Source organism: Squalius cephalus (genome assembly GCF_949319135.1).
Source record: "Squalius cephalus genome assembly, chromosome: 7".
Taxonomy (NCBI): Eukaryota; Metazoa; Chordata; class Actinopteri; order Cypriniformes; family Leuciscidae; genus Squalius; species Squalius cephalus.
Genome location: NC_137128.1, coordinates 2,227,372 through 2,246,333, shown reverse-complemented (window position 1 = coordinate 2,246,333; position 18,962 = coordinate 2,227,372). Strand labels below are relative to the sequence as shown.

The 18,962-nt window shown below is 40.8% G+C and overlaps 1 protein-coding gene across 2 annotated transcripts in view; it reads left to right on the top strand.

Moving 5' to 3' along the window:
* The window catches only part of dnm3b (dynamin 3b), a 54,996-nt gene that overhangs the window by 391 nt on the left and 35,643 nt on the right, over positions 1-18,962 (top strand). For both annotated transcript variants that reach the window (XM_079876495.1, XM_079876494.1), the window contains exons 2-6: positions 278-519; positions 4,940-5,013; positions 5,117-5,266; positions 6,207-6,410; positions 9,760-9,858. In XM_079876495.1, coding sequence (XP_079732621.1) covers positions 359-519; positions 4,940-5,013; positions 5,117-5,266; positions 6,207-6,410; positions 9,760-9,858 — 688 coding nt within the window. In that variant the 5' untranslated portion in view covers positions 278-358. The remainder of the gene's footprint in view (positions 1-277; positions 520-4,939; positions 5,014-5,116; positions 5,267-6,206; positions 6,411-9,759; positions 9,859-18,962) is intronic.

Sequence of the window (18,962 nt, the reverse complement as noted above, 5' to 3'; positions counted from 1 at the left end):
GAATGCATGCTCATCCCTTATCGTTCTCGGTTTGAATGCATCTTCATCCCTTATGTCATCAGTATAAATGCATCTAGGCCTGCATCCCTTATAACGCGTGTTTAATGCACTCAGAGATGCATACTATCATGGAGTAATGCTGAGGATCCGCTGTTCTCCAGTGCCCTTGACAATCTGTGCTCGCGGACAGAAACAGTTGCGCAATGTTTGTGTGTGTGTCTCTATCTGGATGTGTGTGTGTGTGTGTGTGTGTGTGTGTGTCTCTCTCTCTCTATAGCTGGATGCGCGTGTGTGTGCGCGTCTCCTCCTCCTCTAGCTCCCCAGACTCTGCCGCATCTTCATCCTCCTCCTCTTCATCATGGGGAACCGGGGCATGGAGGACCTGATCCCGCTGGTGAACCGGCTCCAGGACGCCTTCAGCTCCATCGGGCAGAGCTGTAACCTGGACCTGCCGCAGATCGCGGTGGTGGGCGGGCAGAGCGCCGGCAAGAGCTCCGTGCTGGAGAACTTCGTGGGGAAGTGAGTGAGGATGATGAAAACATGCTGATTATAATTAAACTACTAATTAACCATGGTTTTACTCCCAAAAAAAAAAAAAAAAAAAAAACATGGTTATTTTAGTTATACTACAAATTAACCATGGTTTTACTAAAAAGAAAACAAACAAAAAAGATGGTTATTATAGTTAAACTACAAATGAACCATGGTATTTGTTGTAAAACTCTGGTTATAAATGGTAATCAATCTGCCAAAAAAACTATGGTTACTACACTTTTACTATTATAAAACCAAGGTTAATTTTTGTATGGGAGGGTGCACACTTAATGACAGTCACATGACTACATTTAATATATTAGTGGCTATAATATACATAAACTGCTACCTAATAAGGCAGTAATGAGTTCTGATTGAATGAGCTGTATCTATACTAATAGGGGGACAGTAAATTATGCAACAAGTAAGTTAAATAACACACCGGAATGGTATGAATAATAATGAATAAATAATAATAAACGTATGGGTGATTGGTTTGAAAGTAGAGCTGCAAGATTTTAAAATAGAGATAATTTACTGGTTCAGATAGAATTGCTGCAGTCTATTTAAAAATATTAAATTAATTGGGATTATTATCATTATTATTATTATTTTAAATCGGATTAAATGAATGATTCAATTACTCATAAAGACATCACTTGTTTCATTACTAGATGAATCTGCGTTTTTGAACAATGATTGTTCAAAAATGTGTCGCCACCTTCTGGTGGAATTCTGTAATGATACAATTTTTATTTGAAGCTCAGAGTTACTTTCAAAAGGTGACGTAGACATCTGTGTTTATATCCAATAACTAGTATAAACTATAAACTTTTATCTCAGTACTTCTCTGATAATCTGAATTATTGTAGCGCAGAAATAATGATGGTGTGTGCTTGAAAAGACAGTTTCATACGATACATGACAACGGCTCTGTCTGGATCAGAACACAGATCTCAATGTTCCTGTGATCCGACTTGTCAAAGGTGCCGAATCTCTGTCATTTAGGAATAAGATCATGTGGGTGTTTCAATCAAGATCGCGATCATTAAACGATAAAACTGGAAAGAACGTTACAAGGTGGTTTATGTGGGCAATAAAATAGAATATCACTCACAAGTTGTGTATCAGTACATCATTAAGGCCTAACCTGAGTGAGAATTTGGGCTCAACTAGCATGATTTCAGAGTTTAAATCAGGAATAGGAGAGGTCCGAGGAGTGAGCCCTGTGGTACACCTCTGGAAGCAGAGGCAGCATGGGACCTTTGTTTGTTAATACAGACACATACCTGCCTTTCACTGATATAAGATGTCAGTTGTTGGATGACAGCAGTAATGGACAGATGAATGAGGGTTAAATTATGGCAAACAGTGTCTTAAACAGCACTAAGGTCAAGGACGACCATGGATTCCTGAATCAGAGGACATTTGAGAGCTCTCTCAGTACTATATGGAGTGGTTGAAGATTCACGAAAAACGTTAAAAGAGCAGTTAAGTAACTTAATAAATAAACAATAAATAACATGCACTGCTACCTTCTACTTCACATATGCTAAAGGGATTAAATATAAACACAACTAAAGCCTAAAAGAGGAGAAAAGGAAAGAAAACAAATAGTTTAATCACATTGCATTTAGTTGAAGAGAAGTTCAGCTGATTCCATTGCTGCGGGGAGTCCTTTTAGGGGAAGAAGATGACAGGATTTGGAGAATTGATCAATTATTACCAGGATGCATGTATTACCGTTCGTGGCTGGGAGATCTGTCATGAAGTCCACAGTCCACTCCTTGGTGTGACCATGGCCGGTTGGGAATGGGCAGCGGCAGAAGTTTGCCAGATGTTAGAGGACTCTTGGCCATGGCTCAGTCTGCACATCCTTGGACGAACCTTCTCACATCCCTGGCCATGTTAGGCCACCAGAAGCGATCTTTTAGCAGCGAGAGGGTGTTATTGACCCCTGGGTGGCCAGTGCCCAAAGATGTGTGTGCAGAGTGAATCAGGGGAGCTTTGTGCTCTGGTGACATACTGACGACCGGGGGGACCGCCCGACGGAGTAGCGTTGGAGGCATTGGAGGAGGGAATGGAATCTGCTGACCATTGGATTCACGATTACTTCACTTGGGAGGATGGATTCAGGCTCTTCGCTGACCTCTTCTGGAGCATACAGACGGGAAAGAGCATCAGCCTTCACATTTTTAGAGCCGGGACGATAGGAAATGGAAAAGTTAAATCGGGTAAAGAATAAAGCCCAACGTGCCTGGCGAGGGTTAATTCTCTTGACTTCCTTTAGATACTGCAGGTTCTTGTGGTCAGTTATAACTGTGAAGGGGTGTTGAGCACCCTCCAACCAATGCCTCCATTCTTCCAAGGCCAGCTTGATGGCGAGGAGCTCTCTATTACCGACATCGTAATTACTCTCCGCCGGGCTGAGCATCTTGGAGTAGAAGGCGCATGGATGGAGTTAGGCTGGGGTCCCCTGCTGCTGAGATAACACCGCTCCTACCCCATTGGTGGAGGCATCCACTTCCATGATGAAGGGTTTCTCAGGGTCTGGATGGACGAGGAGTGGTGCACTGGTGAATTTCTCCTTCAGGTGTTGGAAGGCTTTGTTGGCAGATCGTGACCAGGATAGAAACTTGGGCTTGTTTCTCAGGAGACTGGTGAGAGGGTTGGTGATGGAGCTGTAGCCGTAGAAATTGGCAAAGCCAAGGAAACGTTGGAGCTCTTTGATGGTGGATGGTGTTGGCCAGTTCTTGATGGTTTCCACCTTCCCCTTGTCCATCTGGATACCTGTGTCACTGATGTGGTAACCAGGGAACTGCACTGAGGGTTGGTGGAAGGAGCATTTCTCAGATTGATTTCTCAGAGGCTCTTTTAGGGCAGAAGACGTCACTGAAGGGGGCATAGCAGGTTGGGATGTCGACCGACTGCTTATCGACGGGACTCTCAATAGAGGTGGAGTTCACGGGTAGCACCTCGGCCGGAGCTGGAGCAGGACGAGGGGTCAGAGGGAAGCAGTCGGGAAAGCATTTCCTGCCCCACTTCAGGACTTCGCCAGTTCTCCCGGAGATGATGGGATCATGCTGCACTAGCCATGGATCACCTCAGTGGAATTCTCCAGAACCATGAGATGGATGGTTTCTACGTGGGGTTGACCGACCTGTGGATCGATGGAAAAGGTGCTGTAGCGAACATGTTTGCGGCACAGTCCAGTCGACTGGACCTGGTAGATTGTCTGGGTAGTGGTCGTCGGGATGTGGAGTTGGCGGCAGAGGTTTCCCGAGATGAAGTTACCGGCTGACCCAGAGTCAAGGAGGGTGTGAACTGGGAGAGAAATTTTCAGAGTGGAGACGGGATGCAGGAAAGTGATATGAACAATTATACTTTTGAGAGCGGTGTGCGGGTGATGATTGGAGTAGTTCTTCTTACAGGAATGGAGACACACAGGAGAGACGCTGGAGACAATGGAGGTTTGCGATATCAAGGTAACTAGTCCTTAATAAACGAGAATAAACGAGACCAGACGGTGAACTGAGGTGAAGAGTGTGTCTTTATAGTGCTGGTGATGATAGTGATGATGAGGTGCAGGTGTGTGTGATTAGAACTCAGGTGAGGGAGTGCGCTGTGATTGGCTGGTGTGAGAGCCTGGCTGATCTGACTGTAACAATAACGTAATATGTAAGATGGTGTTTTAGGGTAAAGTGAGTCATTGAGGTCCATCATAAAACCACCAGTACTGACTGTTAGCATCTGTAGAAGAGGCGAGAAACAAACCAGATCATGCTACTGTGAGTGATATTTGTAGTAAATCAAATCTCTAGAGTGTTTGTGATGCAGTGTTTCTGACTAATTCTGTGTAACTGCAAGCTTGAGACAGAAGTTAGACGTATGTGTGGTACAGAGATCTTCAGTCTGAGTGTGTCTGAGTCTTGAACAGCTCCAGGAAGACAGTTCCAAAGAATCCCAATACTATGATGTTAGCCATCAACCACTGTGGCTTTTAGTGGCTGATGCCATATCTGGTCCGGTCGGGTGGCCGATATGCGTGGATGACACAATCCAGTTTACTGATAGAAAAATACACAGCATGTCTGAAATTATATGAAACACTTATCACAATATTCACTCAAAAAACACTGGAAGTTTTGGAGTATTCTTCATTATTCTTTAGCAAGGCCACCAGTGAGGATTAATTGCCCATTCATAGAATGACTATAAACACTGGAAACAGTAGATGTTCGTTGATCTTAGTGCCAGTAGATTTGGACACATCTGTGTTAACCAGACAAGCCGGCACAGCTATAATGTGGTCTGATTACCCGGTCCACTGATTTACCCCTGTAACAGTAGAGTATAAACTGCACAGACACTTCCAGGCAGTGACACGGTTCTGTGTTTTCCGCAGGGATTTTCTTCCTCGTGGATCTGGCATTGTCACTCGCAGGCCTCTGGTTCTGCAGCTCATCAGCTCCAACACAGGTGAAGCCACATCTCTACATCACTCAGCGTCTCAGGCCCAGAGCGATTAACATCATCATTAACAGTGTGTGTCTGTGTGTCCCGTGCCATCGTGACTCTACAGAGTGGGCTGAGTTCCTGCACTGCAAAGGGAAGAAGTTCACGGATTTCGATGAGGTCCGTCAGGAGATCGAGGCTGAGACGGACCGCGTTACTGGGGCCAATAAGGGCATTTCCCCCGTTCCTATCAACCTGAGGGTGTTTTCCCCACACGGTACTGAAACATACTCATAAACACACATGTACTCCGCTGAAACAGCCATCAGCAGACTGAGCAGAACTAGATCTCACTGCTTATGCTGTCAGTGCAAATCAGAGACCGTTTCTTAAAAAGCCTTTTGGGTTCAAGATTTGAACTTTTGAACATTTGGATTTCACATAAAATATAACATAAACTGGGGTGTAATGATACCCTCATGTCACGATTCAATATATATCACCATACTGAACTCACGATACGATATTATTGCGATACTCCAAGACATATGGTACAAGGTTAACAAAAAATTAACTTGATTAAAATGCTAAATTTGGTATTATATTGTGTGTGTAAATGAATATTCTTGGACTTGGTGCTGGAAACCCAATGAACAGGACAATAGAGACACTAGAATAACAATATTCATGATTCTGAAGCTGAAAATACTCAATTAGTGTAGACGAATATGCTTTCACTCTGTCACTGACGAGATATATTTAAAATAATGTAGGACACTTTGTACTGGTAACATCAGACATTCTGCATTACAGTATCAAGACACACAAATATTCCCCCACTGCATTATTATACATTATACTCAACATTACATATAGTAGTTTAATGTAGTACTGACACTAAAACTCTGAAAACTTGAATTTTTCCTCACAGTAATTTTTTTTTATGTGAACTATATACAATCAATTTTGTCACTATCCACGACACATATTGACATATTTTTGTATTGCGATATATTGTTACACCCCTAAACATAACTAATGTTTCTTTAGGGAAATGTACAGGTAGACTGAGTTGTCAGAAGACTGTCTGTATGTGTAGTTTGTCACGTGTAATGGTGGCTTGGAGGTTCCAGCATGACTCTGTCAGTGTGTGTTCAGTAGTGTCTCTGCTGGTCACGACTCGTCATCGCTCCGTCTGTCCTCTTCCCCCTGTGCAGTGCTCAATCTGACTCTCATCGACCTGCCTGGCATCACTAAAGTGCCGGTGGGCGACCAGCCGGTGGACATCGAGCAGCAGATCCGAGACATGATCATGCAGTTCATTTCCCGAGAGAGCTGCCTCATCCTGGCCGTCACCCCGGCCAACACGGACCTGGCCAACTCCGACGCGCTCAAACTGGCCAAAGACCTCGACCCTCAGGGTGCGTGAGACACACACACACACACACACACACACACACACACACACACACACACACACACACACACGGCTCAGGGTGCGTGAGAGATACTGACACACACACACACACACAGCTCAGGGTGCGTGAGACACACACACACACACACACGGCTCAGGGTGCGTGAGAGATACTGACACACACACACACACACAGCTCAGGGTGCGTGAGACACACACACACACGGCTCAGGGTGCGTGAGAGATACTGACACACACACACACACACACACACACACACACACACACACACACGGCTCAGGGCTCATGAACAGGCAGAGCCCATGATAGTCAGGTGCGGGGGATGTGGATGAAAAATAGCGTGGCTTGGCAAACGACATGTTCAGATAATGTCTTCCGCTGGCAATCCGCATAAGTGAAGAGGAGTGGAGTATGGCAAGCCGTTTTAACTTTTATTCATTTCCAGGAAATGAATTCTTGATATCAACAATTCAGTTTCAATTATTGATATAAAAAATTATATTTCTACTAGTAAGAAATACAAAGCTGATATGTGTATTCGGAATTTTAATTTAATTAAAATTTTTTGATATTTGTAATAGTTTTGTCGTCACTTTTATGTAGGTGTCACCTTTTGGGTTTGTTCATGTCATGTTTCCATGTTTGTCATGTGTTTCTCTGTTTGTCATGTGATCCTGCCATGTGTCTTGTCATTGGTTAATTGTCTGATCATTGTTCACAGGTGTCCCTTGTCTTGTCATTAGTCTGTGTATTTAAGCCCTCATGTTTGCCATGTGTCTTTGTCAAGTATTGTTCCCTGTAACCACTGTTTGGGTTTGTTCCTGTTAATGTCTTGTTTTGAGTTTTCATGCCACACCATGTTTTTGTTTCATGTTTGGTTTTGTTTATAATAAACTGCACTTGGGTTCTCATTTACACTTGCCTCCAGTGGATCACATTTACAGTAGGATATGAATTGTTGATATCAACAATTTATTTCTTACTAGTAGAAATATCATTTTTGATATCAATAATTACATTGTTTTTAGTAAAAATGTCAATTCCTGATATCAATATAATAATCTTGATATCGATAATTGAATTGCTACTAGTAAAAATTTTCATGTTTGATATCTGAAAATGTATTTCTGATATCAGTATAATTTCAGATATCTAAAATGGCTTTCTTACTAGTAACAATCACATTCATGATATCAGAAATTAACATTGTCACTAGTGAAAATGAAATTATTGATATCAAAAATGAACATTGTCACTGGTAGCAATTCAATTGTTGATATCAAGAACAGACATTACTATGGCAAGCCGTTTTAGTTTAAAGGTCCCCTATTATGCCCCTTTTCACAAGATGTAAAGTAAGTCTCTGATGTCCCCAGAGTGTGTATGTGAAGTTTCAGCTCAAAATACCCCACAGATCATTTTTTACAGCATGTTTAAATTGTCATTTTTTGGGGCTCAGAAAAACGAGCTGTTTTAGTGTGTGCCCTTTAAATGCAAATGAGCTGCTGTTGCTGGACGGCACAGGGGGCGGAGCTTCATGAGCTCGCGCTCAGTCTCCCAGGACAATCTCATCTGATAATATCAGAAACTCTCAGTAACGGTGTTCATTTCGAGCAAGTACATAAACAAATTTCGGTAGAGTTGAGGGAGCATTTTCTTTTAAAAACAAAATAATTCCACCTCGTCTTCAGCGGCTGCCTCAGATTTCGGGAGTAAATAGAGAGAGCTATGTGGATTAATACATCCAGCCACACAACACCTACAACGCTTGGGAGACGTTCTCCTCAGTGCAGCAGCTGTGGACTCGATCAGGGCGGGGCTATGCTAAACGGCAGTGTCTGTCAACACTCGTGGGCGGGGCCTGTGCTTAGTGACGTCACTAAAACAGCATTCTGAACACAGGTCGTTGGGAGACACTGCTGATGATTTATGGGGATTAATAAAAAAGGAGTGAGTGGATTTTTATCACTCTTGGGTGGTTGTGTACACACACTGCCAACACACATTTATGTCCAAACAGCATGCAAAAGTGAATTTTGCATTATAGGGGACCTTTAATTTGTACCCAGCGTTACTCGTCGTAATTGCATTTTTACTAGTAACAATTCCAATTAGAGAGCTCTACAATACAATTCTTATAGTAGCAATTACAATTAGAGAGCTCTCTTATTCAATTATTACTAGTAAGAATTACAATTACAAAGCTCTCTAATTCAATTGTTACTAGTAAGAATGCAATAGCTCTTTAATTCAATTACAGAGCTCTGCAATTATACGTATCTTTAATTAGTTTTTTTACTAGTAAGAATTTAATTAGTGAGCTCTCTAATTGTAATTGTTACTAGTAATAATTGAAATGTAGAGCTCTCTAATTGTAATTGTTACTAGTAATAATTGAAATGTAGAGCTCTCTAATTGTAATTGTTACTAGTAATAATTGAATTGTAGAGCTCTCAAATTTAATTCTTACTAGTAAAAATGCAATTACGACGAGTAAAGCTGGGTACAATTTAAGCTAAAACGGCTTGCCATACATTTCAACTAGTGACAATTGAATTCTTGATATCAAAAATGAAGGTTTTTACTAGTAAGAATTGTATCTCTGATCTGTGAAATTGGAATTTCAACTAGTAAGAAATCAATTCTTGATATCAACAATTGATTTTGAATGGCAGCCTATGGTGACATTTCACTAGTGAAAATACAATTACAGATATCAAGAATTATAGTTTTTACTAGTTGAAATTCAACTGTGGATATCAAGAATTAGCATTGTTACCAGTGGAAATGTAATTCCTGATATCAATAACTATTATTTTGACTAGTAAAAATGTAATTGTTGATATCAAGAATTCATATCCTGCGAATGAATAAAAGTTAAAACGGCTTGCCATAGTGGAGAGGATTCTCTCTCTTCTATCACACGCTCTCTGTTCTCTGCGGTTCCTCCTACAGCAACTATTGAAGCAAGTCAAGACCTAAATGGGTTCAGACATGCTTTTCTGGGTGATAAATAATGGCACAGATACCATTTAACCTTAGTAAATCCTGTGTGTCTTTAGTAAACCCTGACAGTGGTTTTATAATGCCAAGAGAGGGTTTGCGCTGGACACAAGCTGTTAGTAAATCTGGCCCATGTTGAGTATCTTACTCGATTTTACAAAATTACAAATTAATTCCTTTAAGTCAATAAGATAAAGGCTTATTGTGTGGTTTATTGGTAAGACAGAGGCATTAATACCCGATAGAAAGGACTGAACAGTGGTTTAGTTTTAGTTGTATGCTGAATCAACACAGAAGTCATGTGATCTCTTGATTGTACATCTTTACAGGCCAGAGGACGATCGGTGTGATCACAAAACTAGATCTGATGGATGAAGGCACGGACGCTCGAGACGTTCTGGAGAACAAGCTCCTGCCACTACGCAGGGGTAAGAACCTCCTTTCTTCCCGTCTAATGTCTTTTTTTCCTAGTTTTAGTGGATATGTTTCCTTCCTCATGTCATTAGCCGCTTTTCCACCGTCGGGCCAGTGCGAGCCAGGGCTAAGAGTGTGGGCTAAGAGCGTGCCGTGCGGGGCCGATAGCCTCGGACCTCAAGCTGTGCTTCCACTGTAGGGCCAGTTGTCCCGCAGCGCCGCCCTAAAACACGGCTCCATAGAACGACGTCTCACAACCGTTTCACCAGCTAACTGAAAACTAGCTAGATCGCTAAATGATCATGACAGAAGCAAACATTTAGTATTTACTTAAAGACTTACGGTTCCAGCATCGATATTTGACCAATGTTTTACAATAAAATTTTTACAGTGACAGTCATTTATCACTTTGTGTCAGGAGTGCACATCAATCATGCTGAATCAAACTGGTATTTACCATTTCACACAAAAATAGAGTATGTACCTATTCAGTTGCACCTGTTTCATTTATTTACGATCAAAGGAATGCACAAAACAACTACATTAAGGCTTTTAAGTCTGAAGGCTAACACATTTAGAAAAATATTGATAAAATATCATATGTTTAATTCACATTTCTTTAGAAAGAGTGAGCATTTATTTATTTTCCACGAAATGATATGAGGATGTTTGAGCGATCTCTCTGTCTCATGATACTGTTACCCTTTCAGCCAGAGCAACAGAGGGAGCTCACGAGCAGCTTCAACTCGAGCTTAGATATACCCCCCAGTGGGACTAATGCTTGGATGATGAGTATGGCAACTCAAGCTTAGATATACCCTCCAGTGGGACTAATGCTTGGATGATGAGTATGGCAACTCGAGCTTAGATATACCCCCCAGTGGGACTAATGCTTGGATGATGAGTATGGCAACTCAAGCTTAGATATACCCCCCAGTGGGACTAATGCTTGGATGATGAGTATGGCAACTCGAGCTTAGATATACCCCCCAGTGGGACTAATGCTTGGATGATGAGTATGGCAACTCAAGCTTAGATATACCCCCCAGTGGGACTAATGCTTGGATGATGAGTATGGCAACTCAAGCTTAGATATACCCTCCAGTGGGACTAATGCTTGGATGATGAGTATGGCAACTCAAGCTTAGATATACCCTCCAGTGGGACTAATGCTTGGATGATGAGTATGGCAACTCAAGCTTAGATATACCCTCCAGTGGGACTAATGCTTGGATGATGAGTATGGCAACTCAAGCTTAGATATACCCTCCAGTGGGACTAATGCTTGGATGATGAGTATGGCAACTCGAGCTTAGATATACCCCCCAGTGGGACTAATGCTTGGATGATGAGTATGACAACTCAAGCTTAGATATACCCTCCAGTGGGACTAATGCTTGGATGATGAGTATGGCAACTCAAGCTTAGATATACCCTCCAGTGGGACTAATGCTTGGATGATGAGTATGGCAACTCGAGCTTAGATATACCCCCCAGTGGGACTAATGCTTGGATGATGAGTATGGCAACTCGAGCTTAGATATACCCCCCAGTGGGACTAATGCTTGGATGATGAGTATGGCAACTCAAGCTTAGATATACCCCCCAGTGGGACTAATGCTTGGATGATGAGTATGGCAACTCAAGCTTAGATATACCCCCCAGTGGGACTAATGCTTGGATGATGAGTATGGCAACTCAAGCTTAGATATACCCCCCAGTGGGACTAATGCTTGGATGATGAGTATGGCAACTCAAGCTTAGATATACCCTCCAGTGGGACTAATGCTTGGATGATGAGTATGGCAACTCAAGCTTAGATATACCCCCCAGTGGGACTAATGCTTGGATGATGAGTATGGCAACTCGAGCTTAGATATACCCCCCAGTGGGACTAATGCTTGGATGATGAGTATGGCAACTCGAGCTTAGATATACCCTCCAGTGGGACGACTAATGCTTGGATGATGAGTATGGCAACTCGAGCTTAGATATACCCTCCAGTGGGACTAATGCTTGGATGATGAGTATGGCAACTCGAGCTTAGATATACCCCCAGTGGGACTAATGCTTGGATGATGAGTATGGCAACTCGAGCTTAGATATACCCCCCAGTGGGACTAATGCTTGGATGATGAGTATGGCAACTCAAGCTTAGATATACCCTCCAGTGGGACTAATGCTTGGATGATGAGTATGGCAACTCGAGCTTAGATATACCCCCAGTGGGACTAATGCTTGGATGATGAGTATGGCAACTCGAGCTTAGATATACCCCCCAGTGGGACTAATGCTTGGATGATGAGTATGGCAACTCGAGCTTAGATATACCCTCCAGTGGGACCACTAATGCTTGGATGATGAGTATGGCAACTCGAGCTTAGATATACCCCCCAGTGGGACGACTAATGCTTGGATGATGAGTATGGCAACTCGAGCTTAGATATACCCTCCAGTGGGACTAATGCTTGGATGATGAGTATGGCAACTCAAGCTTAGATATACCCCCCAGTGGGACTAATGCTTGGATGATGAGTATGGCAACTCAAGCTTAGATATACCCTCCAGTGGGACTAATGCTTGGATGATGAGTATGGCAACTCGAGCTTAGATATACCCCCCAGTGGGACTAATGCTTGGATGATGAGTATGGCAACTCAAGCTTAGATATACCCCCCAGTGGGACTAATGCTTGGATGATGAGTATGGCAACTCAAGCTTAGATATACCCTCCAGTGGGACTAATGCTTGGATGATGAGTATGGCAACTCAAGCTTAGATATACCCTCCAGTGGGACTAATGCTTGGATGATGAGTATGGCAACTCAAGCTTAGATATACCCTCCAGTGGGACTAATGCTTGGATGATGAGTATGGCAACTCGAGCTTAGATATACCCCCCAGTGGGACTAATGCTTGGATGATGAGTATGGCAACTCAAGCTTAGATATACCCTCCAGTGGGACTAATGCTTGGATGATGAGTATGGCAACTCGAGCTTAGATATACCCCCCAGTGGGACTAATGCTTGGATGATGAGTATGGCAACTCAAGCTTAGATATACCCTCCAGTGGGACTAATGCTTGGATGATGAGTATGGCAACTCGAGCTTAGATATACCCCCAGTGGGACTAATGCTTGGATGATGAGTATGGCAACTCGAGCTTAGATATACCCCCCAGTGGGACTAATGCTTGGATGATGAGTATGGCAACTCGAGCTTAGATATACCCCCCAGTGGGACTAATGCTTGGATGATGAGTATGGCAACTCGAGCTTAGATATACCCCCCAGTGGGACGACTAATGCTTGGATGATGAGTATGGCAACTCGAGCTTAGATATACCCCCCAGTGGGACCACTAATGCTTGGATGATGAGTATGGCAACTCAAGCTTATATATACCCCACAGTGGGACCACTAATGCTTGGATGATGAGTATGGCAACTCGAGCTTATATATATCCCCCAGTGGGACCACTAATGCTTGGATGATGATTATGGCAACTCAAGCTTAGATATACCCTCCAGTGGGACTAATGCTTGGATGATGAGTATGGCAACTCGAGCTTAGATATACCCTCCAATGGGACCACTAATGCTTGGATGATGAGTATGGCAACTCGAGCTTACAGATGGTGCCCAACCAGAATGAGACTTTTACCGCCGCCGTTCCCGCGGCGGCAAAATTGGGATGTGTATTTGCTGCCTTTTACCGCTGAGTGGCGCTGTAATCACAGACTTTGAAAAGTGTCAGTTTATTCTCTTTAATGCCGTAATCTGCCGCGGCAGTAATCTGAGTTGAGGCCACAGATAAATTTAAGATAAATATTGTGGTTAAACGAATTCAAATTCATTTAATTTAAACAAAGTAGACACACGTTAACATTGTGTGCCCAGTTTTTCTATAATTTAAAAAGGCTATGTCAATAGGTTACTTGTCATTTACTTCGTGTTATTTTAATGTGTTTGTAGATTTATTAACTGAAACATAACAGTGAAATAAATTAAAATAATTTACCGTAAAATTAAAACATTTTCAGGACTTGCAGTTACTAACCGATGTTAGTCGGTTTAAGCATTATTTGTTATATTCAGAATTAGGCTTACATGTTGTTATGATTATCAATTGAATTCTTTAATAAATAATCAACCACAATGCCTATTACTACTGCCGCAGCAAAAATAAACCAGTCGAATTTCAAAGTCGTTCGCGAAATTACTATAGGCTATACCGGGCAAGTGACAGGGCAAAACAGCAGCAACTGCGGCATTTTAAAAGGTAAGTTTCCTATCTGTTTATTTAAAAAAAAACAAAAAAAAAACCTTTTTTCATTATTTGAACAAAAATGAGACTGATTGAATATGTTAAAATATAAACAAACAAAGCAGAGAATAAAACAAACTTTTAGGGAAAAAATATAGGCCTATTATGCTCAGAATTGTTTAACATTAACGAAAGCAAAATATGTAAAAATACATTTCAAACAAAATAAAACAAAACAAATTCGTGGCCGAGTGGTAGGCTATAACTTACGTTTCAAATCCCGAACAAACATGGGCTACTCTTTTATTATTAATTTGATTTGATAGTTCTAAAATATTGCTACACCATATTGTTTTTTTTTCTCCTATAGCCTATAGGCTATTAAATATTTTATATTTATAAAATAAAATTACCATTCATTTCCATTTTACATTAGGGACAATTTTTTTTCCCAACAGAATGGCTGAATTAACATCTGCATAATAATAATAATAATAATAATAAATATAGCTGCAAGCAGCAATTATCGGGGCCAAGCGCAAGCAGATGACAGGATATGCCAAAATGGCTGAAGGTGTCAGACCAACTGCAACAATGAGCAATTAAAGACATTTAGAGAGGATTTTAGGCGAAATGGCTGAAAAATCATATAAAAAGTAATTCAGAATATGATTTAATGGATTATCACTTTCGACCAATAGGTGGAGCAGTTACAAAACTGATGTGATGTGGTCAGAGTGAAGTGACAATGACATATACAAAGTTTGGTGTCAATATTTCAAGGGATTTCAGAGATAAAGCCTGAATAGTGCTTTTGGCATCATGCCTCAACTTTGCTGCTGCGCTATACGAAAACGGTTCCGTCTATCGACACGAAATCCATAACTTTTAGTCGGCACAGTCTGGAGATGATACGATTCGATTTTGGTGAAAATCGGACAAACGGTCTAGGAGGAGTTCGAAAAAGTAGGTTTTGACTGAAAATCAAGATGGCGGACAGGAAGTTTGGCCAAATAAGGAAAACTTGGTATCTATGTTCTCGGCGTGAGCCAGGGAATCTATTAAGACCAGTGGCATTTCAATAGCCAGATGTATTCAAAAGTTATTAGCCTTTTTGGAAATTTTGTTATAACTTTTGACCACTAGGTGGCACTGTCTCGAAATATTTTGGGTACCTTCAGGGGATGGTGTTCATGGCACATTCTGAGTTTCGTAATATTAAACCAATGCATTTGTTTAGTATAGCATTTTATTTCACAAAACTGTATTGAAGTCAATGGGAATTTCATGTTTTGTTGTGTTATAGCGCCACCAAGAGGCTCAGTCACACCATTTTTTTTATGTGTCCTCAGAGTGAGCCCATACATATGTGTGTCGATTTTGGTGAAAATATCTCAATTCTCTTCAGAGTTATAGACATTTATATGAAAAAACACGTAAAAAATGACTGACACATGACTTTGATTGGAATTTACTACCCCTAAACAGCAATATTTTCGCATTTGGGCATTGGCGTATAGCTATCGACCTATGTTTCCAAACTTCTGACGGTGGTTTCGTCTCGATCGGACTAGCGGTTTCGAAGATATAGCCAAATGTTTTTTAAGCGCTAAATCACAACGCTACACAAACCGTAAGGCGAAACCTAGCATGTTTGGTATCGTGGGACTTGGCAACGATTCAGGAGTCTAATGAGATGAGTCTCGTGAAAATAAGTCGACCACACCCAAAGTTATAAGCATTTGGAAGCATTTGGGGAAAAAAATTCACCACTAGGTGGCACTGTTTCGAAACTTCTCAGGCTCCTTCAGGGCATCGTGCTGATGATCCATTCCGAGTTTTGTAACGATACGTTCACGCGTTCATAAAATACAGCATTTTAGCACATAATTCAAAATGGCCGACAGCCAAAATGGCTGATCTGGGAAAATTGGATATCAGTCGACTCGGCATGTTGCCCTGAATCTAACGAGACTGATTTTATGATTTTTGGACAAACCATTCAGAAGTTATAAGCAAAAACATCCATTTGTCATATCTCCGGACCAGTAGGTGGCACTGCGCCGAAATGCAGCATGTAGCCTCAGGTCATGCTTGTGATGACATGTACCAAGATTGGTCTGAATCTGATAAAGCGTTGCGGAGATACAGCCTTATGTCTGTTTTCGCAAGCGCTACGTAAAATTTCTTCGTGGGTTTATCGAAAACGGTTAAGAGAATCAACTTGAATTCCATAACTTTTTGTCGGCATGGTCTGGAGATGATCTGGTTCAAATTTCGTGAAAATCGGAGTAACGGCCTAGGAGGAGTTCGAAAAAGTAGGTTTTTCGGAAAATTCAAAATGGCGGAAAAATTTTCATGACGGAAAATGACGTCATAGGGTGCAATCGAATCGGCTTGAGCTAAGGAATCAGAGAAAAAAATAATTTTGTTTCTAGCCCATGTGGTTCAAAAGTTATTAGCATAAACATGAGTGCAACTTTGGACAGTTGGTGGCGCTAGAGGTAATGACTTGGAGACTCCAAATTTGCTATGCTGATAGGTCAGACCCTCCTCTATCAGTGTGCCAAATTTCATAACTTTCCCGCAAGCGGTTCTATGGGCTGCCATAGACTCCCAGTCGGAAAAATGAAGAATAATAATAATAAGAACGGGAACAGATACAATAGGTGCCTACGCACCTTCGGTGCTTGGCCCCTAATAATAAATAAACAGCACAAGGTCTTGTAAAAACACTTTTTTTTTTTTTTTTTTTGACACATAATTTTTTTTTTACTTTTAAAACAAAAAAATAGTAGACCTAGGCTATTCAGACGATATCTGTGGTCAATGCATTAACAATAGACTCTCGGAGCTTCAAACGATCTGAGATCGAATCTCAGTATAGCCGACAGTGTTTATGTTTTTCCGTTCTTGATGCTTAAATATGCATCTGTTTATTAAAGTCAATCATCTTGTTTAATTATCAATTGTACATTAACATAAATTTGCTACATTCCAGTTGAGCCGCTGCACGCTATGACATATCTGATGAAGGAAGACTGTCAGCCGATTGCACCAGAAAATGAAGATGATGAAGCTCGTCTTTAATCTGCTAAATTATGTTTTTTTGTGTGTGTGAATCATTCACGAGATTGAGATGACTGACAGTAATACCCGGCCATAGCAACGGTAGACATTTTCCAAAACAGATCGAACAAATCAGAAAAATACTTTCAATACAGTATTGCTTTCAATTAAAAAATAAACAATGAAAATGTAAACTAAAAATAAAATTAATTAAGTTTGAAAACCCATCGCACATTTCAAGGTATGAATAAAGTGTCGGGACAGTTTATTTATTTAAACAGGGTTGCATCGATTCGATAGAGTTTATTCCCTTTGTGATGCAAAATAAGAAACATTTTAAATTTATTGTCAAATAAATTGCAGCTAAATTAAAAAATGAAAACGGTACAAAACGAAAAAAAGTTCAAAGCAACATAAATTAAGAACAGGCGTTTTTCTTTGTCTCTCTCGCGCTGGATATTTTTTTAGTAAGTTTGGTCTCCCTCACTGCGCGCGGCGCGGGTCTTTCTCGAAATTAAGCATTTCAGCGTAAAAAACACCATACAGCTGATAATACTGTATATGTCGCTGTGTGTCATCCACACAAATCACGAAAGAAAAAACTGTAACAAATAGCTTTTGTTCCTTCAAAGATACAACATGCCTTGCTGAATTCACCTCACAATAAAACGAGGTGGTCGCGAATTAAAGAGTTCTGTATCTGCTAAATTGAAATTGTGTGTGGAAAACCTTTAAATACAATCAATAAAACTACAATATATAATTTAATAAGATATAGGGCCTACTGTACATAGGCTATGGACTTTTGGAGATTTTGAGATTAAACCTTAAAATAACTTTGCCTTTGCCTGCTCCGATACTCGAAAGACGGAACATTAACACCTCTGTCCTGCACCCCCACGATAAAGCAACTATTGCCTTCTCCAAACCCCCCACAGGCTAGCTGAGTTTGCAAAACAAAACAAAGAGTTTGCAGTTTGCCACTCGTCGTGGTGTGCCAAAACACTTCATTATAAACTTCAATATTTCATTCAAAACAATCTCAAAACGCTTTGTGACATTTTGAAAAGCCGTGGAAGCATTACTGCCACTGGAACCATGAACGCAAATACTGGTTCTGATTTTATTGTTTGTCGTTTAAACGTCATATATATATAGCCTATATATATATATATATATATATATATATATATATATATATATATATATATATATATATATATATATATATATTAACAGAACTGCTTTTGAAATTACGATTGGAATTATTATAGGCTACAGAAGTAAAGTCATTGTATAATATTTGTTCCTTAGTGTAAAATGGAAATGCATGGTGATTTTATTTTGTAAATAGGCTATAAGCAAAAAACTATGTTTTAGAACTAGACAAATCTCTCTGCATCAACAATAGACTATAAAATGCATTAATAGGCTAATATAAAAATATCAATAGTCCAGGTTAGTTCGGGATTCGATCCCGTGTCATCTAAATGATCGTAACGTAAGTTCAACCACTCGGCCACGATTCACTCGTTGCGACATGGCCTAATGTTCCAGTGTGTGTTCGCTCACACGAGCGAGAAGCGCTCTTCATTCAAATGAACGCGCCGCCGCGTTTGTCAAACACTAATTCAACATGCCAGAATAAAACCTGGTTTTAGAACAATGCATAGCGCCACTCGTCGTGGTGTGCCAAAAAATTTACAATAATTTAGTTTTATTTATTTCAGCGTTAATGTTTGAGTTAAAAAAATCCTCTACAAATTAAATTAACACAAAGTC